The 24153-nt window shown below is 40.2% G+C and overlaps 1 protein-coding gene across 1 annotated transcript; it reads right to left on the reverse strand.

The window, feature by feature from the left end:
• Positions 1-692: 692 nt before the first annotated feature.
• LOC139296200 (myocyte-specific enhancer factor 2A-like) lies at positions 693-20996 on the reverse strand. Its single transcript, XM_070918584.1, has 4 exons — positions 20943-20996; positions 2336-2462; positions 1762-1864; positions 693-1045 (listed from the first exon to the last, which is right to left on the reverse strand). The coding sequence occupies exons 1-4, from the start codon at positions 20994-20996 to the stop codon at positions 709-711; spliced, it is 621 nt and encodes a 206-aa protein (XP_070774685.1). The 3' UTR covers positions 693-708.
• Positions 20997-24153: the final 3157 nt, after the last annotated feature.

The raw sequence follows: 24153 nt of genomic DNA on the forward strand, positions 1-24153 counted from the left end.
GACGTATTTCGGAAGTACATACAGAACAAGTGTCCATGGCTTTCAGTTTCAAATCTGAATGTAATATTGTCTTATTCTGTGCACAATATAAAAACACACACAAACAACATAAGAACAGCATACTGCTTTGGCTGATATAAATAAGTGCTTTTCTATAAAGAGGAGTAAAAGGGATTATGTGGAGGGAGTATTGCTTTCATGTTGGACTCATTTGATGTTTCAAACCCTGAGAAGATCAGATGTGAATTGGGTGACACCCAATGGGAGACATCCAGAAGCACTTCACTGCTTTACTGCCCAAATCATGAAGCCACAAGACTGACAGACAACGCTAATCTCACCTTTTTTTTTTGGATTCTTCTGTGTACAGCACTGCATCCCAAAGGATAAGAAAATGACAGATTGTACTGCAATTGGACCCACATTATCAGTCTATGATGCTTAAATGATTTATGCTTCAAAAGGATGGCATGTTGTGTTTTAAGTATCACTGAAGACTTTCTGAAAATTGAGATGATTCTGATAGATCCAGACTTTTCAGACACATTTTGCTCAACCCTTCTGAAAAATCTGACCACCATAAAAAAACAAAACAGAAAAAGCTGAATGAAAAATAACAGAACACATCGATAAAATCCACATTTCATTTGCATAACAGTGTCCTTCCTGTGTTTGCCCTGGTGTTGTGACGCCATGTGACTGGAGGGTTTATGTCACCCAGCTGTCCATTCGCATTCGTTTGACCGTCGGACTCTGCGCGCCCTCTGACCGACTCACGGGAAGCGAGTGGAAGTCCAGCCGCTGCTGCTGCTCCTCCCGGTCGCTGCCACCCTCGTGGGAGCTGCAGGAGGAGCTGACGCTGTCCGCAGGAGACCGCCCCATCTCTGCTCTGGTGGAAGAGGAGGTGGAGGAGTGAGGGTGAGGAGGGACGTAAGCCTGGGTCACGTACCCTGATTGGCTGAGGTGGTCGCGGGGTGGGGAGATTGGCTCGGCCTTGATGTTGATGTTGTGGTTGGTGTTGATGGAGAGATTGGAGCTCCCGGACCTGAAGGCAAAGGGACAGCGGGACAGGACAATTTAAGGCTCTGACCCAGGAGTGAAGGCGCCACCTGGTGGTGAAACTAACAGGTCTGTAGAGAGAAAAGACAACTTTTCTCTGGTTGGCTAATACTGAAACATAAATTACTGAAACAGCCTTATTTAGTCTTGTATGACCAGTAGCCTATGGTTGCTAATATTAGCTATATTGGCAAAATTAAGATAACATTGCTGATTTTACAACTTCTCTATTTGTGCTCCTCTTGTCTTAGCATTTACATTATTTACATTATCCTGTAACTGTCACTTGTTACATAGTCTTGCTTTAATTTGTAATGGAGTATTGTTACAGTGTCATATTGGTTCTTTAATTTAAGTAAAGGATCTGAATACTTCCTCCACCGCAAAACTTATCGGTGTGAAGCTGTCACCAGCAGTCAGTCACATACTTGTCCTGCAATATGTCATTAGCCTCGCTCTTCATTACCAAGTCTGAAAAAAGTTTTTCTTGACAGATTCTGAAAAACTCCTCAGGGCTTTTGTCCTCTCCTGCACATATTTCTCTACTGGTTTGTACACTGTATATGTCAGGTACTTAGTGTAACTAAATATGTCAACTGCCAAAACTGTGTTAACAAACTGTGAAACGGTAAAACCAGTTTTTTTTAAGTTATTGTTGTTGTTATCATTTAGAGAGAAAGGTTAACTGTTTCAGGTACTTACCCCAGTGAGCCCAGCTGGTGCTGCTGCCACGCCGCCATGGAGTCCAAAGAGGGACCTGCAGGGGAGCTGAAGCCCGACAGCTCCGCACTGTTCAGGGTGTAATCTGACAAAGACGGGTTACATGATAGCACACAAAAAGAGAGTCAATGTGGGCTTCTGCTAAACCACCTGAAAACTGTTTCAACTGTTTGACTTTCACTGGAGACTTTAGGTGCATTTTGTGATAAAATTGGATTTAAAAAAAATCACCATATTTACAGATACTGATTATCTTTGTACATATATTGTACATATATATTTCAAAACACAGATATAGTTAGTCTAACCATAACAACATGTCCAAAAGAGCTGCCTTCCATATGTAGCTTAATGCTGAGGATGTCTGAACCAGTATGTGTTATTCTGGTTGTCTTGTTCTCTCATTTGAAATTCAACAGCCCATAAATGATAATGTTACATATCCATTAAATGAGGCAAAATAATACTTTTTTTAGCCATATTGTGGCCTCTTTGGGTCCTCAGGGGCTACGCTAATGACAGCAATACAGTACAAATACTAATAATCATCAGGTACCGTTGTTGTAAGCAGAGCTGATGCCGGAGTAGACCAGACTCTGGTGAGGCAGACTGGGGGTGGTGATGGAGACCACTGGGGTGGACAGAGGCTGGCTGGACTGACTGCTGCTCAGCCTCTGGTTGCTCTGAAAATAAATTTAAACAAGTTTTGAATGAATCAGTTTTCAGTGTTCTCTCTATCTGTTGCGTGTCTGTGCTTAGACTGCAGTCATACTGTACAGTGTGTCTGAACATGGCTCTGGATGTCCCATTTCGACCACATGGTGTCAGTAGAAGTTGATTTTCCCATGGAGTGTTCCCATGGAGCAAATGAGAACTGATTGCCTTTCGAGGACAAATCGAACACTGTATTAAACTGTATTCTAGGCATGATGTAAAATGTACCTTTTTATTAACCTGCCACATCTACTGATGCTTTACTTATTAATTTCCCTACATTTCCCAGAATGCCTCTAACTTCCAGAGTGTGTGCCTGAACAGAGCAAAGGGCTGTTGACGGATGCTGACTGTTTTGCGTTACTAAAAGTCAACCAGAAATTCACCAGCCTGCCAATGTCTTTAGTTAGACGCTCAATATCAATCTGTAAATCCACTTTTAAGACAAGGACCTGAAAAACACAGTTTGTATCATCATATCCTCCAATTTCAATTTCGGGCAAGTTTAAGTGTCTTACATTTCAGCTGGTAGCAGTCTCATTAGGGAATCATAGTCAGGCCTTCCGCTACAACCTCAGTGATAATTTAATGGGTTGAGTGATTTAACAATTAATACAAATAAAAAAACACCTAATACCAGCAGGTAATTGATTCTTTGTCAGTCACGGTCTCAAATTAAGCTAGTTGGATTAGCACACTTTGCCTGGCTGGTAAAGCTGCTAGTAATCAAAACTGGTGGCTCTTTAACTTGACACTTTTCTAACAGCAATGAGAAGTTTTAGCGCTGTTCCTCTCTGGGTGTTGGCATTCCAGCCTGATAATGTCAGTAATGACATCACCCTGAATGAGGTCATTCACTGCTGAACGCACACGTACACACACGATACATGCCTAGAAATAACATGTCATGAAAGCTAACCAAATGTGACCGCCTGCATTGTGTTTCCTTCCCCTTTCTGTGTTATTCATGGTACCCCTGTTACAATGAGTGACAAATGCCATACTGGAGAATTGGAGTTCCAGCTAACATGGTAATGATGATGATGGTTAACACATGCGGCCTGTGAAGAAAGGCAGGACCTGCTCAGTTCGTTTATGGATATTGCTTTAAAGAAACTCAATGAACAAAAAAAAAAAAAAAAGGAATCTAAAAGAAACACACATGGTACATAAAGCTTACTGTACACAATTACATGCACACGTCTGCACAGAGAAGGAAGTGAAAGGCTGTTTCAAAATGATCAAACCGAGGAGCTGCTGTCTGACCACAAGTCAACATCTTTTAAGTAAAAGCAGAAACAAATACATGTTGTCATCGGAGCAGCTGCCATCCTCTTCTGCCAGTTGAGACATTGTGGAAATATTAGCATGCTAGTGTTTATGGTTTCATTGCACATTTCAACTGCACGCCAGTGTCAACACGTAATAGTTGGCATTTGACACTCTCAGACCACTGAAAAGGACCATGCTTACTGCTACCTGCTCCTGCAAACATGACGACAATAAATGCTTTGGCACACAAAATCATCTTCTCATATTCAATGAAGAAATCAGTAGGATCTCAGGGCCAGCAGAGTAATGGAACTGCCTGGTCACCATAAAAAAGAAAAGAAAAAAGTCTCCTTTCCATTGTTTGCTAATCGTTACATCATGTTTGTGCATAGTGTGGGAGGGAAAGGCAACAGTAAGGGAGTTAAGGGCAAATCAATAACTTCAATAAGCCAGCAGAGCTGCTGGATGTACAAGGAAGAAAGAGACTCAAGAAGCTCTGAAGAGTCTTTTACACTCCACAGAGCAGCGAGTCACTTCACCAAAGCATGAACTTAGATTTCATGCATTTAATCACCCAAACTTTGTGCACTGTGCACTTTTTGAGGGCTCATTTGAGTTTTAGTGGTACTGTTTCTAAATCTGACTCGAGCTACCACAGAGAATCTTTTTATTTTGTTTGACCAATTTTACTATAAATGACAGGATTTATGTATCTTTTTGCTTTGTAAGGTTCTTTCGGATGGAGACTAATTTAATTTGGCAAAAAGGTCATTGGAGGTGTCCTTGTGTGTAAAGAAAAAACTACACACAAAGAACACTTAACTGTGTGTTCTTACTTACTTACACTTAACGGTGCAGGAAGAAGGCCAACAGGGTCATTTAAGACCCCAGCCACAAACTGTTCTGCCTGCTGCCATCCGGCAGACCATACCGCAGCATCCGGTCCAACACCACCAGGCTCAGGGACAGCTTCATCCCTCAGGCCATAAGACTGTTGAACTCTTGAGCCTACCTCCGTATTATATTTCATATTATTTTGACTTTTGCACTATTTGTCTTGTCTTAGATTCTCTTTTCTCATTTACTTGTGTGATTTTCATTTATATGAGCATTGTTGGAGGGAGCCTGAGAACAGTGACTGCTTCACTGTAAATGTTGTGCATCTGACAAATAAAGAATTTAAGCTTAAACTGATTCTTGTGGTCTTTTTGCAGATGCTAGAACAGACCACAGGTACCTGAAGTCCTCCATAATATAAAAGATAATACACAAGACGCCCTTGTTATTACCAGTGGCGACCTCAACCTTCGCTGTTTTGGCTTCACAGTCTACCGAAATATTTTTTTAAACACCCCAGCCAGGGTTATAAAACAGAAGATATCTTCTGTGCTAGTGTTTCAGAGAGTTATCAATCCACTGTCTTGAACAATAGGCTGCTATTTAGTGCTGTGAACAGTTTATTAGTCAGTTGTGTAGATTTCCATGATGAAAAACATTGTTTCTTGTAAAGCTATAAAGTGTTTATCTAATAACAACACATAAATACTGAAATTAAAGCAAAGCAAAAACACACCTTTTTTAGTAGGGACAGAATCGACAGGCACTGGCTTATAACACATATTGTCAGGTAGTGGCAGTAAAGTAATGTAAAATACTTTGAAAATGTTTCATGGGCTATGAAATGCATTCAATCTGTTTGTAAAGCTAAAATAAAGGATGTCCGCAATGTCTGAAAACCCCCCAGAAAAACTCCACTGAAAAGGGACTACGGATCATGAAGAGGATTACTGGTTATGGCACTGACAACTCATGCCTTGAAGTCAGTTTCTTCTTAAATTAGGAAAGCAATTCTTTGCCACTATTGTGCAGAATAGAACAGAGACCCCTCCTCTTTAATAGAACAATGATTTCATCTGCAAACACACCAACATCTGTCACAACAATTGTTGAAAATTTGATGACCAACTCTGTGGTAATCTGCATCATCTATTTCCCCTGTTCTTGTCTGCGTCCAACATCCCTCAGGCTTAGAAAACATCATGTACCGTTGTGGTTCCTAATAAGCCTCAGACTCAAGCATTGAAAGCCTTAGAGTTGGGCTTTGGGCAGCTGAGAAGTGCAACACAGCTCTATAAGCTGGTTATAAGGTGATAGCTGTGTATCTGTCAGTTTATTTTCATGACTTTCTGCCCCCTAGTGGTCACAAATCAAATAACGTAGGTTTAAGCACATATATTCCTCGTTGTTGTTGACCTTTGTGAGGACTGAGTTCCTAAATCTACGAAACACACACACTTACCAGTGGTTGCATCATTCCTTTAGACTGAGGGATGACCACTCGGAGGTCCGTCTTGTGGCTGGCAGGGACCAGGCTGTTCCCAGGAAGCGGAAGAGGGGGAGGAGGAGATTTGGGTGGTATGATCTTCCCCAAGCTGCTTCCACCAGGCGAGCCCACAAAACCGTTCACTGAACACAGAAACGTAGAAGAACATTTGAGAAGTGATGGTTAGGAAATCCAGACTTTCCCTCAAGAACTGACAGACGTGTCTTCTACATGGACCAGGATCCCTGTATGTGCAATGTGTTCAAATAAACATTTTCCCAGGAAAATAAAATATCACAGCTTACAGTCTTTTCTTTTTAAGGGAAAGCACAATGCAACTAAATTTAGAAATATTTGAAGATTTGGAAGGTGCGCTAAAAACAGGGGTGGGGGTTACAGTCAGTTACAGTATGTGTTAGATCCATTAAATCAACCTGCCGACCAACAGACTCTGAATGGAGAATGGAGAAAGTACTGCTATATATTATACAAGAGATAACAATGAATAATTGATCCTTTCTTGCTCTTGACATTACATAATGCCAGTGTTCAGATGAGACATGATGTTCTGGGAGGGAGAGCACGAAGATGACAGAGAGGAAAGTCTGCAAGGAGGACAGTTCGTAACGAGGGTTGAAGACACAACAGTAGAGACATAAACCAGGAAAAACATTTTTTTACACGATACACGATCATTTTTCACATCTTCAGGCTTCAAAAAATAAAATAAAGAGAAAAAATAATCACTCGTTTTTAGAATTTTAGAACTAGTCATAAACAGTAGACATAAACAACTGTTGACAAGAAGCCGTTGCTTTGTTTTAAGGGGTCAAAGAGAAAAAAAGCTGGGAAACACTGCTTTAGATGTTTCTGATGTTAAACAACAAAATTCATGCAATCATTTCTTTGTTTTAGTCTCAAAATGAACATGATCAAATTATTCACATGTGCATACACATTTACATTTAATCCAATGTTATCCATCTCACTGACTGGTGGGACTGCAAAAACATAGCAAAAGTCCAGTTTGTGTGAATATGGATGTTGTCACATGTAGAACGTCACAATTCACCTGCTGTTTTTTTGTAATACATACATAAAGTAATACAAACTGAGAAACACACTGACCACCAGAGCTACAGAACATTTTCAACAACTCGTTTCAGGAACATTTATTCCCTAAAAGCACACACCTTATTTACCAAGTAGTGCACTAACCTACAATCACAGTCATCTGAGCTGCAGCTTGCAAATAAATGAGCAAAGTGTGACTCTTTCCTTCTTTTTTTAGGAAGGATATATATATATACAGCAGGTGCAGTTGAGTGTGCATTCCTCTTTATTTACTAAAGTTGACAAAATTTGCATTTGTGTGTGAATTCGCCTCTGCCTCTAAAGGGTAATAAACCTGAACACTATTAAAATCCAAATAACACAATCCTGATCATTTTAACACCGAACAATGAGAGAAAGGGAATGTTAAAATGAACTTGACAATCCCTGAGCTTCTACTACAACACTGTAAGACTGTTGTGATAAGAAAAAACACAGCAATGGCAATTTTCTATGAATGAAGTAGTACAATAGTACAATATTTAACATAATAATATAATAATATGAATATGAAACATTTGCATAACTGTCAGGCATGGTACTAGGTTGTACATGGTTACATTAAAAAGTGGATTTCCCAACAGTGGCCTCTTGGACACTGAAGGTAACTGTGGACAGGCAGCCACAGACAGACAGAAAGACAGAGAGATTAAAGCTTTGCCCATGTCAGTGGCTGGGCATCATGACCCATAAAGAGGTGTTGTATGAGGACAGGCGGTAGAAAGACTACAGACCATACTGAACCCTCATTGTTCAGTTCTGCATTTAAACCTACACTGGTAATGAAGGATTTCCCAGATATAAATTATAAAGCCACACATGAAAATATACATATTTTAACTGTTGAATAATTCAAAATGATCTCTGAAAAACTGTGTTATGTTGAATTACATATTTAAGAATGTATGGTGATGGTGCAGCTCAGGGGTAAAGTTTTGGTCTTTAGACCGGGAGTTTGTTTGGCTCCTGAGAGACACATATCAACTGGTCCAGACCCCTGTTGCAAAGCCAGATCAGAACTGCCCTGCAGGCAGAGGATAAACACCCACACACAGGATTTAAGTCCCTAGAGGAGGTTGGCGATTTAAATTTTTTTGTCAGTGATATTATTCTAGTCGGCTGTGCATATGTGTGTTTTTTTCGTCTCCTTCTCTGGGAAGTAATACAGTCCTATTTGCCTACTGTGTTTTTTTTGGGAACAGTTATTGGTCCTTAAAGTCCCATCCAGACAATAAGTGAACCTGTGTTTCCTGTGATTGAGTGTCATCAGCTCAATGTGCACAATGAGTTTAGTCACCAAAGGGCAAGGCAAATATCTAATTACCTGCCTCCCCCTGGAATATTAATGGACACACACCTGTGTTCCCAGTGCTGGGAGGTCTTTGTGAAGAGTTTCTGTGGAGGTGTGTGTGAGGCGAGGAGAGGAGCCCACTGTCGGCCAGAGCTGCCGTGGCTGCAGCTAGAGCTTGGGAGGTCGCTCCTCCTCCTCCTGCACTGGGGCTGTATGGCATGCTACCTGGCGCTACATGCATGAAGTTCTGCTGTGGAAGGCCTGTGGACTGGAGAGGAAGACAGATAGAGACATGTCAACATGAGCTTTATGAATGCCAGAATATAATACTTGTAATCAGCCGCAAACTGTTTTTTGTGTTCTATGTTTCTGAGTTTGTTTGACCAGTTACATCACCAAAGCGGTCAAGCATATGATGATGTGACACATTTTGTGCTGTAGAAACAAACAGATAGGGAAGTAGAATCCCAATCAAAAACAATAGGATTTCAGAGCCAGTGGGGAAGACATACTGGTGCTCAGTGGCATACTGGGTGTACATAATGTGTGTAACTGTATCAATGTGAAGAATAATAGAACTGGTGAAAAACAACAATAAACTACAATGCAACTTACAATTTTATGACTCTTCATCATGTTGTCAAACTCTTCATTAATCTTTTTGTATTTCTCCTCAGTATGGGGGGTGAGGATGTAGGAGGCGTCAGCGTCTGGGCTGTCGCAGCCTCTGTGCTCCTTCTTGTTCAGGGCCTGCGGGTGAAAGATTGATTAAAACGCATCGGTAAAAAGTAGAAATTGCAACAGCATCAGCAGATCATTGGCACAGCTTATGGCGGCCACAAGTCACATTTTCCCAGAGAGAGCGGTAAGCCGACTACTGAGAGCAGAACACGCTTCATAAATCACAATAAAAATGTTTGTTTAAAATGATTTACATATTTATTTGAAGTTTCTATGAAGTCCTGATGGAAAAGTCCCCCGTTACAGACCACAATGTCTAAAATAGCGCACATTTTACAGAGCAGCTTTGAAACACATCAGTTCAGTGTTTTTCTCACAAAGAGGTTTGTTAAAGAAATCAGAGTCAGAAAGTCCGAAAAAAGCTAAATAAAACAAGCGAGTCAAGCTGAGACTGATCAGTTTAAACTTAAAACATATCAATAATTCATAATTTCTACATAATAATATTTGCCCATGTCACAAGCTGAGGTATTGCAGAGCAAAGGATGTGTATGAATCTGTTTGCACCCTATCTAATATGTGGTTAGAGCAGGAAGAACAACCAACCACCGACATGACTAGAAACCAGATCTGATCCTCAAGAGGTTCACAGTATATACAGATACTTCCCTAACACCAAGGACATATTTATATGTAAATACACAAAGGACGGGGAAACACATTCTTACCCTGTGGCAAATTCCTCTAATGCATTAACCACTTTACAACAACATTAAAAAAAGGTGTAGGTGTTTGGTTATTTAGACATTATTTACTTTTTGTTGGACTTCCAAGGCAAGATGTTTTACCTGCTGTTTCTATTGGACTGGCTGTCAATAGCTCACAGGAGGATGTTTGTTTTTTTGTTTGTTTTTTTACACCGATTGTTGTTTTAATTCACATTTGTCAAGCATTTCGGTATCCAAGTGTCTCTCTGGAGAATTCATTAACAGCAGACCAAAGGTTTGCAGCAGAACGTTGGTAATCTAGAAAATAAACCACAGTGAATGCTTCATTTCTAAAACACGCCAGCGGCACGGCTCCAGGAATGGCGATGACCGTCTGTCAGTCGGCCAGTCAGTTGGTCCACTACTTTGGTCCAGACTGAAATACCTGCCAAAGCGCAGGTGATGTACACTCAATACTGTGCCTGAACGCATCTTGTGTAGACACAGATGGAGCGCTGAAGCTGGTGCAGCTCCGCTAACATGCTGCTCACGCTGCTAAGAATACTGCCTCAGCTTTTATCTATTGAGTGTCTTTATCACCACTATGTTCCAGTTGTGAGTGCATTATCTATAGTATGATACATTTGTGAGGTTTACATTTCTTTTTTTAACTGTCTCTCTCTCTCTAGTCTATGTAAATATTACCATTTCAATTTACTACTACTTCAAGCTTCAGCTCTTGACTCACTATCAAAACAACTAACATCTATTAAGGTGACTACCTTAATGTTAGTTGTTTTGTTTTGATGGTTGGTTAAAAACGGATACATTTAAAAACTGTTCTCATGCTTCTTACTTTATTCTCTTAATCTCCGGCAGCGTGACAGACAAAAAGCTGGTCTGAGTGGTAGAGACATTAACAGAAGTGTTCCTCTAGAGAGACGCTGCTCCTTGTCACAGATTTACTCATCTATATTCACACCAACCTTTCAAAAACACAATGGATTGGAGCGAGCAGATATTTTATCTTCATAGAGCCTGAAACAACTTGGAGTTTGGTTGGCTGTTTTTGGTGGTGTAGGGTGGATAAACAGGCACAACATTGGCTGTTAATGAATCCCTGAGCACCACAGAGATATAGCCGTCAGATGAGATTCATTACCACAAACTCTTCTGTCTGTAGAGGATCATATTACTGTCAGCAATACAGCTCAGACAAATATCCGCAGCGCTGCAGGAGGGCAGTCCTGGTAAAGAAAACACTGCTTTGAGGAAAGAAGAACCTGATCTTAACATCACCTCAGGTTACAATTACATTTAGGTTAGGCTTAGGGTAATGGCTGGGGTTAGGAATGACGTTATGATGGCAAGGTTAAGGGCTGGGAAAAGCATTATGTCAGTGAGGGGCCCTTATAGAGGTGTGTGTGTATCATCAATCCTAAAGAACTATAATAATTATAATTATATATTGTTATTGTTACAAACAAAAATGTACACACTTGAAAATGGGATGCAGAGCTGTAATATATATATATATAAAATATATTCAGAAACCTCTCTCTGTTAAGGGTACCAGATTTTTGTGGAAAGTCAAACCACAATGGCTTTGATAAAAATGAATAAATGATTGTATCATTAGATGAAGAGTTTCATAATAGAATGAGAAAGCCTACAATGCTGATTATCCCCTTTGTTTTCATTGAACAGCTTGTCACTTTCTGTTATAACAATTGTACGTCCTTGCATCAATATCCTGTTTATGGTTTAATGATTTTTAATTCCTGTTGTAACATACTGAGATCATAGAAGTTTATTTACATCATACATATACTCTGTTTTGGTCTCCATCAGCTTTCGGTCCAAAGTGCAGAATGCACATTAATACATAACAACACTTTGTGACAGCAATATCAAACATTTAAATTCAAAATGTTCAAAATGCATCGTATTAAAAAAACATATGTAATTCCTATTACAAATAAAAATGAAGCCAAGCAAGGAATTGGCATTGTTCAGGTGGTTTTGGACAGATTAGGTTTAAATCATTTGTTTAGAACATGGACGGATGAATTGATGGATGTTAATTTACAGCACCTGGACTTTGGCAGAGGAGTCACTGCAAAAAATCAAATCATGCCAACATCATGTTAGCCTGGAGGATGACATCACTTCTCTGGTATCCATCATCTCATCTCTGCTCCTCATTACGTTACACATCATAGCGTGAAAAGGACAGACAGACTGACCAACACACCAGCCAGCTGACTGTCTGTCTGTCCACCATATGTCCTCTACATTCCCAGACACTGGTAGTTAGTAGGAGCTTTAGACACACACTCACAAGTCTATTTTCACCACAGGCCTGAAACTACATTTTAACAACTGGTGACCACTTAAGAAGTCACACGCTCAATTCCTGCTCAACTCAATGGCTTGTTATTTCCACCCTCCAGTAAACATCAAGCTGGCCAGTTAAAATTTCCTAAGGACACACGCAGTGTTTGGCTTGTTCACTTCAGGACAGGTCTTTCCCTAAACCTGCCTGTCAGTTTGGTGGACCCTTTGTTTGACAATTACGCTATTTTGTCTAATTATGGGATGGTACATTATGTGAGTTACCGTGTAGCAGTGCCAGCAATTATTTGTTATTAGTTCAAATGACAGGTGGCAAAGGAACTATCCATCTGTGATTCAAAACTTAAAAAAAGAATATGGCCCAATGGTCCAGTAAGAGCAAAGGCCCTGCTCCTGCTACATTACAGCACTGCAGTATCAAATATAAGTTTTATCACAACAAGCTTACCGCAGGGAAGTACTGTGATACATTACTTGTATTGAGGTGTCACATAAAAGTCTTCCAACACTGGAACGTGTCTGTGTAAACATGAAGAGCTGTAGCCCTTCTTTGAAAGGGCTGAAGTTCACGTCTGTCATGTGAAAATAAACTCACAGAGCCTTGGATCGACATAGCTGCTGGTGCTAATGTCCCATTTACCACAGGAGAAGATGCAGGATTGATCACAATCTGGCTCTCTGATTGCAATCATAACCTGTAAAATACCTGCATGTATTTGTAAGTCCTGCAAGTACAGCATAAATATTACAGTAAATTGACACAACTCCAGAGCAAAATGCAGTATTCCAGCAATGCTGTTGAATGTATAATGACTCAGCAATCATTATTAATGATGTGAGAAGAAATGAGCAAAATTATGACAAATGGAAAGTTTTTATTTGCTCAGCATCAGGAGTTTGTTACTCGATGATTATTCTCTGATTCAGGTATAAACTCTGCCTGACCTTCCAGCTGTTACCAATCATGGGATCACTCCAGTTTCACACCATTCTCAGGTAGCTTTACAGTTTAACTTTAAATATGCGGGAGTTCCAGCTCCTATGAAAGACGTTGTCTTGTTTAGAGAATGGACAGTGGACAGCATGAGGGCACAGAGGGACACACAGTCAACCCAGGAGAGGAGGGTCTAGTGGGACTTGGTCCAAGACCCGAGAGGCTATATGTGGCTCCACAGATGCTGGTCTGAGCCACTACATCATGTCTGGGACTGACGACTATCTTAAAGGGTCTGTGAGAGGATCTGAGAGTGTGTGTCTCCTTATCATCTCAAATGTCAAAGTCGGCTTTAGTGGATCTCCAAAGGCATGTGGATCATTGCCACCATGAGGCACGGGCTGCAACGTTAAGCATCTGAACATGTGAGGGTGATGTCTTGTTGCTGTTGGGGCTGCATCAAAGATAAAATAAGGCCCCCTCTTTCCCTAGAGAGAGTCTTTTCCAGTTGGGTGATTGCCCTATAGGCTAAGAATAGACAAGGGGAGAGTTTGAGATGTGATTCGACACATCTCTGGCAGATAAGCTCAGCTCGCACACTTTCAAAGGCCAGTCCACACAGTTTCCACATATTGTTTTTTTATGAAGCATCCCATCATACTTGACTTGAACTCAACCAAATCAACTGCTCTGCTGCATGCCACAGTGTCAGGTTTCAGTCTATTGTAGTTTTCACTTTCTGTTATGGTTCTCATTCATCTCTGGGCTCTACAGGCTGAAATTACGGCATTGCATACTTTGGACGGCTGCTCTGTTGTTGCTGAAACTCAACTCTGCTGCACACAAACCTGTCTCATTATTATGACAAAGGTAATCTGTCAGTGAGATTATCTGACCAGTTAGGACTTTGTAGTTATTTTAGCTGGCAGACAATCATCACTAAAAAAAAATAAGTCCTCCTGGCCCTCACCTTCTTTTTAAGTTGACATTACACTTTTATCTCCTCCATATGGAGACAGATTGGTAGAGTGTATTTCAAAAGACTTATGGCTTAAAGTCCAAACCTAAATTAAATTCAGCGTTGCTAAGAAATCAATATATATTCATAGGCATACATTTTTGGTTCTAACTGACAATGTTGGTACTAGTAACTTGCGAATCTGTGTGGGACAGGCACTAAAAATTGTTTCAATTTCAACATAGTTAGCCGCTGCTTAGTGGCAACTGTTATTTGAGCACTCCTTACTTTTTACTTATTACTCCGAGATTCAAAATGACGTTGTAACGTACGGAGTGCCAAGCTTACAGGACTACTTGTTGCTGTGAGTTTTGACAGTCTGTCCATCTGCCACAACTGGACCCAAGAAACCTGCTCTACATGTACAGTGTCATGAGATAACTGTTGTTGTGATTTGGCTTTGTATAAATAAAATGTAATTTAATAGAGATGAGAGACAGCTAATGCTAGTCAGACTTTGTAACATAATACTGTGTTTGTTGTGTTCGGAAAACAAAGCTAGCAAGATGGGTTAACTAGCTTCCACTTTCTGAGTGGCTGAGTAGATTCCACTCAGAAAGTGGAAGCTAGTTAACACATCTTGCTAGCTTTGTTTTCAGAGCGGAATAAAAACTTAACAGCACGGAACAGACAGCTTAAAGGAATGGTTCGACATTCACTTTCATGCTGAGAGCCAGCTGCCGGGTTAGCTTAACACAAATTAAGACTGGAAATGGGGGGAAATTACTAGCCTGACTCTGTCCAAAAGGTAACAAAATCCACCCTCCAGCGACTATAAATCTCATTCTATAAAGCTAATTAACACGTTACATCTTGTTTATTTAGTCTGCACAAAAAGCGTAACAAGTGTAAAAGCAACACAATGACTACCAACAAAGCAAAGAGATGCAGTGTATGCTGGGTTAACAGTCATGTGCAGACTGCCTGCGTGTGTGTTTTTTGCAGTCAGATAATCATCAGCAAATATCACGTTGCATCAAAAAACGACAATGAATCCACAGAAGCTTTCTGCCGGTCCCTCGCGGCATGTTGCAGCCAGGGGGGTATTATTTTACACATAGTCAAATTTCATGCTTAAATGTTGCAAATGGACTGACCAATATGTAAAAGATCAACCTCTCACTTTCCAGGCTTTGTTTTAAGCAGCTTGTGTGTGTGACATTTGTGGGAAAAAACAAATAAGGGCTCAAAGCAGGCAAATCAAACTGGCTTATGGCTTACAGATGTGACACAGGTGGCTGCTGGTGGTTTAGGGCAGGAGAATAGACACGATTGTGCTATTCAGAATCATTATGGGCAATATCAATGATGCGCATTAACAGCCTCGAATTCAACAGTTGTGGTCTTTTGAGAGGCTTTACTGTTTCACATGTATATTTCATCCCTGAGGCTGTATTGGCTTCAGATTTGTTTTTTCTTTTCAGTCCTATGACTGTCTCATTCCACTTGAGAAAAAATGTTCCCAAGATTAACTTGGGAAGGTTACGTGTCTGTGATTTTGGTAAGATGGAGAACACTGAGCGATGAAAGAAAGCAGCTGGAAAACATGCCTGGACTCTCCTGAAACAACTTGGACATTGAAGCTCCTCTCTTTTTCCGGAAAGGGGAAGAGGCATTTTGAAAAATAAACACAGTTAAGTTTGGGAAGTTTAGCTTCCTTTACAGTTGACAGTTTGCATTTGGTACAGCGCTTCTGTGTATTTGTGTGTCTGTGTGTGTGGGGGAGCAGTAAATTCAGGCTCTCAGCAAGGCAAACACACATTAGAAGCTTACATAAACAGCCAGAACGTGAGTCACGATGACCATTCATTTTTAATGGCTGTGGCAACGAGTATGTGCCGTGAGAGACAGGACAGAGCTGCTCAGGGGACCATGATGCAACACTATCAGCATCACCACCTCGATGATGCTGCAGGACCCAACAAAACGTGTGAACGGTATCACTGAAGACATCCATGTCTCCAGCAGGCCAGCTATGGCTGGTGTGTGTTAATGCTTCATAAAGAGTTTCACAGATGATTTGCATTATCCAAAGCTAGAAGACCAACCTGTTAGTTGTCAGCTAGTCATCTATTTCCTGCAAATTCGTGACGTGAAAATTTCAGTAGTCATTACAAATCCATTTTGTATCAACACTGCACAATCTTGCCATGTGTCACTTCCTGAATAAACATAACAAGTTACACTGAAAGTCTGACAAGGCAGATTATGTATACCAAAGTGTTAGCCTGCATACCATACACAACTAACTAACACAGAACTATCCCTTTTGTACTAAACCTTTGGTCAAATTTTGACCACCGTGTCATTCTTAAAACTCTAAGAAATCCATATTTACAGTGTGTGATCCAAAGTATTTTTCTTCTTAATATGTTTCACGGTATGTGTTTTATACGTTCATAAAGCTCTTTAACTGTATATACTTACATCATATTTGTCATTTTGAATTCTTTATATTCTAATTTTACTGTTTTGGATTCTCTAATTTGTAATTGCGTTCATTCTTTTATTGCTTTTATTCAATATTAGGACTTTTCCCACAGGGTTTCAACCAGTGTTATCACATTAAGTCCTGATTGTCTCTTGAGGTCCTTTTATTCTGTACCATGTAAGTCAGCATGTAATTACCCCACTGCCTGAGTCGTTACTAATACTAACTTTCACTCTCAACAGTGGAGTAAAGTACAGTTTTCCTACCGAATAGTTTAAATTGATGACGGGACACAGCAACATTCCTGTTAGTCTCCAAAGTTACAGATATTCTTGGCATGCATTTTGTGTTGTATATAAAAGTTCAGCATTTATGTGTTCCTTCGAATGACAAAAATAAATAAAATGTAAATGTAATGTTAAATGTATATTCTATTGCCCCATATTTTAAAAGAAGTAAGACAGTACTGAAGGCAGCGACAGCTGGATGACATACACTGAGTCTTCTTCCGTTACACTTTATAGATATTAATCTTTCTAGAACACAAACTGCAGTCATTTCCTTCCCCAATCCTCTATATGAATGAATGCTAACAGTGTCAGAGCCTTCAGAACAAATATTGAGGGATTTTCAACTCTTATGGGGTCAAAGAATTTGCCTGTAAATCCTCCATAATATGCTTTACAATGTCAAGATCTCTCTCACTTTCTCCTTGCTGGTTGTCCCTCATTCACTGTCTACTTTTTCTCCTTCTCTTTTCTTTCTCTGTATTTATTCTCTGCCAGCTGTCCATGGAATACAAACGAAAAAATGTGTAGGGTCACCTATCAATTCCCCAGGCACTCCTCTGAACTATCAAATGACAAGAACTATCAAATGCTCAACCATTTTGCGAGTGTTAATGCAAAATAGGCTGTTTGCATATTTGCATCTAGGCATTTAGCTAGCCCTCACAACACTATTTACACTGACTGCAACAGCACAATGGGTTTCAATAGATCACCTACCAAAAGTAAAGAGGAAATAGAAAGCTGAACACAATTAAGACTGTACTGCGTACCATATTTTGTCAGGTCAAAGCTCTCCAATGACAATGCGAGCATTGACATTACGACATGAAATGGAGACTAGCATTTGAACTAAATTGCACCGCCACTCACCTCGACAATGTCAGAGTTGGTTCTGCTCTCGTGGGGTTCGTTGTACTCAGTGTATTTCAGCAGGACTTTGTCCATGTCGGTGCTAGCATACTGGAACAGCTTGTTCGAGCTGTTGAAGATGATGAGGGCGATTTCACAGTCACACAGTACGCTCAACTCATAGGCCTTCTTCATCAAACCAAACTTCCTCTTCATGAAAGTCACCTAGAAAGACAGAAATCAAGGAGGTCATGTCCCCTGACATCAATGGATGAGGGAAGAACTAGGGGGGGAGTTTGACCTAAGAGCATCAGACAACTCAGTACTTGTTTACGAGCACATTTTGGACAGACAGACAAGCAGTTTACATGCAGGGAGAACACAATGGATGCCTTTGGCAGCGCAAATCTGTAGCTTAACAACTGATTGCATTTTTTAATTATTCTGAATAATCAGTTGCTCATCTGCAGATTCTTCACTTCATTTTCTATTACCTAAAGCACATTCTATTTATCTATTCATTTAGCTACTGCTTTTACCCAGAACAACCAATAACGAGCCAATGAACACAGCTGCAGTAGGAGTCACTGACACAAAATCAGCCCTACACCGAAATACACAATCAGTTGCTGACAGAACCTTGTAGTCGAAAGAGACAAGAAAAGTGATTCAAAATGTGTCTGTCACAGGACAGAGAGAGGGAGGAGGTGGAAGGAGGGAGGTGCCCATGCGAGATCAGACACTGAATTCCCAAAAGAGGGTGGCAATAACCTGTAAATTGGCTTCTACTTGAATGCCACTGATTGTGTGGGTGGGAAATGTGTGTGGGGCAAGCAACTGAGTAATGTCCCTCCCTTAATTATTACTATCAAGATGTTCAGCCTTGACTGTAATCATATTCCTTGAAAGTCGTTATACTGTCAGTACCCCTTTCTTAGATATATACGACTAAAAATATTCCAAGCAATGAAATGTTTGGCGTTGACCATTTACAGCTCACACACTGATCATACTCTCTCATCCCTTTTTTTGGTGTGCAGCTTACTCCCTGCAGTGAGTCATCTGTATTTATCTGGGTACGTCTTCCTTCCATCATGGCTTCTGGGATCCTAACTAATAACATCACATCTGGAAGCTGCCTTTGACTCTCACTCCTTCTGACACCTCCAAGATTTCCAGCAATGCTGAGTGTCGGGTGTTGCATTTTCTAAGTAGATAGATACCCACAGTTGATCAATGAAGAGCACTTTTTCCAGTTTCCGTTTCTCTAAAGGTTTGAGTTGGTGTTCTGCCAAAAGTTGCCATTCATTGAGAGTAAGTCTAAATTATTCTATAAGCATGATTTGGAAGAGGGGTTACGAGGAGGAAGGGTGTGTGCATTTCATAGATACTTTTCTACTCTTCTTGCTCTTACATGCTCTTGAGATAAATAAAACCATTATTATGCATACCATTATATGCATGGCAGCAGTGAAGCTTTTTATACTTTATAGCACAGAAAGCCAGATAGAGACAGACATGTGCTGTTAACAAAGTGATTTAGGCTCCTATTTGGTCATGAAAGTACATTTTCTTCAACATTTTAACATTTTCCCAATAGTGGAGGTATAATATCATATTGTGTCTCTAGAGCAGTTTCATTTTTTTTTTTCTGTAAAGCAGTGTCCTCAGCCAAGATGTTGAAGCTCCTGCAACATCATTATGTTTCAGTTGCGGCTGTATCTGATGGCCAACCAAGTTCATGTTCAACCAAGCTGAACATTTGCACTTATGCCAGAAACATTTGGAACAGTAGAAGTCACTGAATAACTGTTGCATCTCATTACAGTAACTAGATTAAATGATGGTGGTCAAATGGACGCCATAGTTCTCACTATGATTCCAAGGGCAGATAATGTTCAAGGTTTTTTTTGGGGGGGGGGTTTACAGTTACCTCTTGAAATACATTACTTCTTGAGCATGTATTGTAAATAGATTTCTGTGAAAAGAGATAAACAACTTGTTCCTCTTTTAGAATATTTAAGTGCTGGTGCATCATTGTTGCATCTTTCTACTACAATATTGTCATTACCATATATTCTGCAGTGTGTAATAGTGTGATAGTTTGAAAAAGAGGAAAACCAGCTAAAAACACTTGACAGATGAAACGAGAATACAAGCCAACTTCCCAAAATAGAGTACTAGGACCTAAATATACAGCAGGCTCCAGTGATGCACACCCGACAGCTAAAGCAGTGTCTATCTAAAAATGCTCTGGCCAAGACAACCAAACATCAAATATAAACATCATCCAAGATATATATTTTCCAGCCACATCCCTATTTCCAGAGCCTGCGCCTTCCCTCCAGACAGGCTGGTATTTGTTGTGCTGTTGGGGGTGATATATATAGAGGAGACAGACAGACAGGGATTCCAGTGGGCAGCAGTGTGGCTGCACAAGGAGACGTGAGGAGAGAAGGCCACTGTGTGTCCCTAACACTGACCCACCCTGCTAATGACAGGGTGCCGTCCGGACCCAGCTAACCCCAAATTACTGCCCTCGCCGCCAGCTGTGACCATCGCACTCTCAAAAGTAAAAGGGCTAAGAGGAATCTTTACGAGTTATTTAGATTGCAACCATAGGGGATCCACCGAAGGTTCCTTGAGGGATCCCTTTGTAAAGTGTTCATGAACCTGTCAATACTTGCACAGCCACATAATACTTGGTCTTTCTAAAGAAATCTCTCTCTAAAATGTCAACTCCAACTCCATTTCCCTTGGATCTTGGAATAAATGCAGTGAATCCCTTGTTGTTAGAGTGGGATCTTAGCAGGATTCAGCCACACATCAACACATCAGATATCATGAAAACTAAACATAACGACAAACAAAAATTCCCAAACTGCTTCGAGATGTTGTTTACCACAGCAGAGACATACAGTATATTTTTCTATGGATGTTTGTTGTGCAGAAAACAAACAAGGCATGATTCTTCTATAGGGGATGCACTCCTTATGAGGGTTATAACAATCCTTAAATGAGAGCTGACCCTGACTCCCTCTGCTCTGCCAATTTTGACAGCACCTCTTACAATCAAATTGATATAGCATGGCTTATGTTGCCGTACTGTAAGGGGTTTTGATTAAGTATACAACCACATGGCTAAGATGTGAAGTGAGATGACAGAAGAAGAAGAAGACACTGACCTGGCGGTTCCTCTCATCTACGATCCGGGTGATCTGGATCTTCTTCCTCCCCATTGCCAAAACAACTTCCTCTAACAGCCGAAGAAGAATTTCAGTGGGCTCCAGGTAGTTAAGAGTTCAACAGGAAATCCTTAACACATAGTTCCACCGTCAGCTCTGTTACTCCAGCATCAGTTCGGCATGGCTTGCTGAAAAAGAGCAAGATAGCGACAAAGTGACCTTACTCGCAGTGTTATTCAGCCATTACAGTATTAACAGTGGAACAAAGAGTCATATCAAATCATATAATGCATGGTCACAAGAGCAGCACTTTACAAAAGGTCATAGATTCCTTGCACAAAGACAGGGGGCAATATGAAGAAATCCAAGTGAGACCTTGAGCAGAACATCTTTGTATTCTGGGATGGACAAAACAACAAATACCCAAGTACACATAAACAGCTGTTAGCTGGAGACATTTTTAGTCACTATGTCAAAGGATTCTGTACAAAGATTACCATGCAACTGACAATAACAGCTCTCTGTTTCTGTTTCAGCTTGGCTAGACCTGACGGATCATTCTTGCAGTGAGTCTTCAGGCTTTCTTTTCATTCTTTTATTTGTCCATTTCCTCCTTGGTATTGCCATTCTGCTGCACTGCCTATGTCTTTGTCACGGCTACTTCCACTTTTGTTCTGGTCAGGATGAAGACACCAGCTGCTTCTTTTCACCTGACAGCAAGGAGCGACATCAGCGACAAGGACATGATCTCTCACCGGTTTCCCACCCACAAACACCTCCAACAGTGTGTGTTGGAATGCACAACCAAGCCAAAGGCACAGCTACCGGAGACTGAATCAGCATCTCTGTCATAGTGGAGTGGAGGAGTGCTATTCTCTTTCGTTCTTCCAAAGTCGTTTTAGCCTCAGAGGGCTTTCAATCTGTGACCATTGGATTTACATTAAACACATCAAGAAGGCCTAAAGAGCACACTAACCGACAAAGACCAAGAGAATTCAATCTAGTGCATCTAGTTCATCACACACCTTGTCTAGTTGGCTCCAACCTCCCTTCCACAGCAATACTCCTTCATGTGCTCCAACATGAATATTCAGCCCTGCAGTCTTCAGTGAATTTGCCTCTGCTCTCCTGCTTTCTCCTCCTGCAGGAGTGCCCACCTGCCTTGCTGTGTCCCTCTTCTCCTCAGCCTCAGTGTTTCTGAGCCCTGCCTTTCCCCAGAGCTCCTTAGCTCTTTCCTAATCTCATCTGATCTGGGAGGAGGCAGAGACTGAGGCGAAGCTAGGCTTTATCCTAACCCTCTCTGGATTATTGCAGCATGTGGATCCCAGAGCTGAGCCAACCAAACCCCCCCACTGCAGACCCAGTTCACAAGGTTGGGAGATGGGACAAACACATTTGTCATGCACCAGTTATTGGTGATTATTTGCTGATTTATATGACCTCTATATTTGATTAAAGATAATGTTATTGAGTACCAGTCATTTAAATGCCCCATACAGCAGATAAATGAAGAATAAATAAAATGAAATACAAAATCCCATGTTGATTTAAAATGCACTTAAAAGTCTTTTTATGGTATTATGATCTTCTCCCTTTGAGTGATTGTTTCAAGGGCTTCCTATTGAAAATACACTGTCATCCTTAAATGTCATATTTTGATTTTTTTGTCCTTGAACATTTAAGAACTAAGTTTTATATAATGGCGATTGGTTTGCAGGAGACTGCACGCTATCCTCTAACCCCTCCAGTTCATCACCGGCCCAGATCCCAGCTGACCCTGCCACAGACAAAGACTCCTTGCATATTTGGGATTTAAAGATCACGAGGATTTATCTGTTTGACAATCTGGATGATTTGATGGCAAGACACAAATATTTTGAGAAAAAAAATCCTTTCCACCATTCTCCTGTGCTGCTATTTCCATGACAAAAAGAGATACAACACACATTTCTTTCAGCATGTGTTCTTGAGTGATGGTTCAGTTCAACTGCTATCTTATGTTGAATCAGCTAAATCCTTACTCTGTAGTGCTCTGGTATAGTTACGAAAGTCCTTCAAAAGAGAAACGGCACTTTCATGCACGTCTGTAACATACTCACAGGGGTATAATAATTGAGTTATTGTGTCAATAATAATGAGTTGAACTGCTAAAAGACATAATGCACTGGCTTCAACAATAATTGATTTAAAACATTTTGAATCACAGAACTCAAAGTGAGTCTGAAAACGTCTCTCGTCTGCCAGGATTGAAAAACTGGGACGGATACCAGTACTGTTACTGCTGCTAATACCAGTATTTAATATTATGAGTTTGTTTTTTTATTCAGTATAGAAGACATGAAGACTTTAGATGTGTTCCAGTTTAACAACACTGTTAGAAACCGTCTGAAGTCATCAGTGGTTTTATATATCTAGTGAAGTAACGTGTAATGAAATACTGTAATTACTTTTATTACTTACTTACATTACTTTTCCTATCTTGCTCTGGAATGTTTAAATAACTCTGATGTCTATTCTGTATTTAATGAATACAGTTTTGACTAATCATCACTAAAATGAAAAATGGTTTATAAAATCTAATTAAATTGACTTTAAATTAAATTGAGAAAGAAACTCAATGATCACTCTTGAATTTATTTGTCATCTTGACAAATTTAATTTAACCAAATTGCTGTTGAGTAAGCAATTCACATCCCTAATCAATCCTGTCAACCCTGTTTACACTACTGATTTGTTTTCCTAACTACATTTTGTAAAGAAACGTAATTGCTGCCTGGATTATGTTCCCTGGCAATGTTTTTTCAAGCGTAGGCACACTGTTAACAATATTAAAGACCACGATCTTGTTAACCTTAACCAAGAGCTGTGAGTGCCTAAACATAACCATAAAAACGTTTTAAAATGCTGTACTTGATTCAGGCAGATATTGTATTTTTTTTTAAACAAAAATGTTGTCAGTGAACATTTTGCTGATACTTTTAGTATCAACATTTTGTTGCTTTGCAGATGTGATAATTAACAACATTATCTCGTTAAAAAGGGTAATATGGGTGACATTACATTTCTTACAAAACATACTTGCTGTTGCAAATGAGTAGTAGAAAAATGTCATTTCTAGGACACAGGTTTGTCCCAATACATGGTAGTACATACATTGTAGTTCTGGTTAAGGTTCATTGTTCACACTGACATAGACATCTAGTGTCTTCGT

This window comes from Enoplosus armatus, chromosome 1 (assembly GCF_043641665.1).
Source record: "Enoplosus armatus isolate fEnoArm2 chromosome 1, fEnoArm2.hap1, whole genome shotgun sequence".
NCBI lineage: Eukaryota > Metazoa > Chordata > Actinopteri > Centrarchiformes > Enoplosidae > Enoplosus > Enoplosus armatus.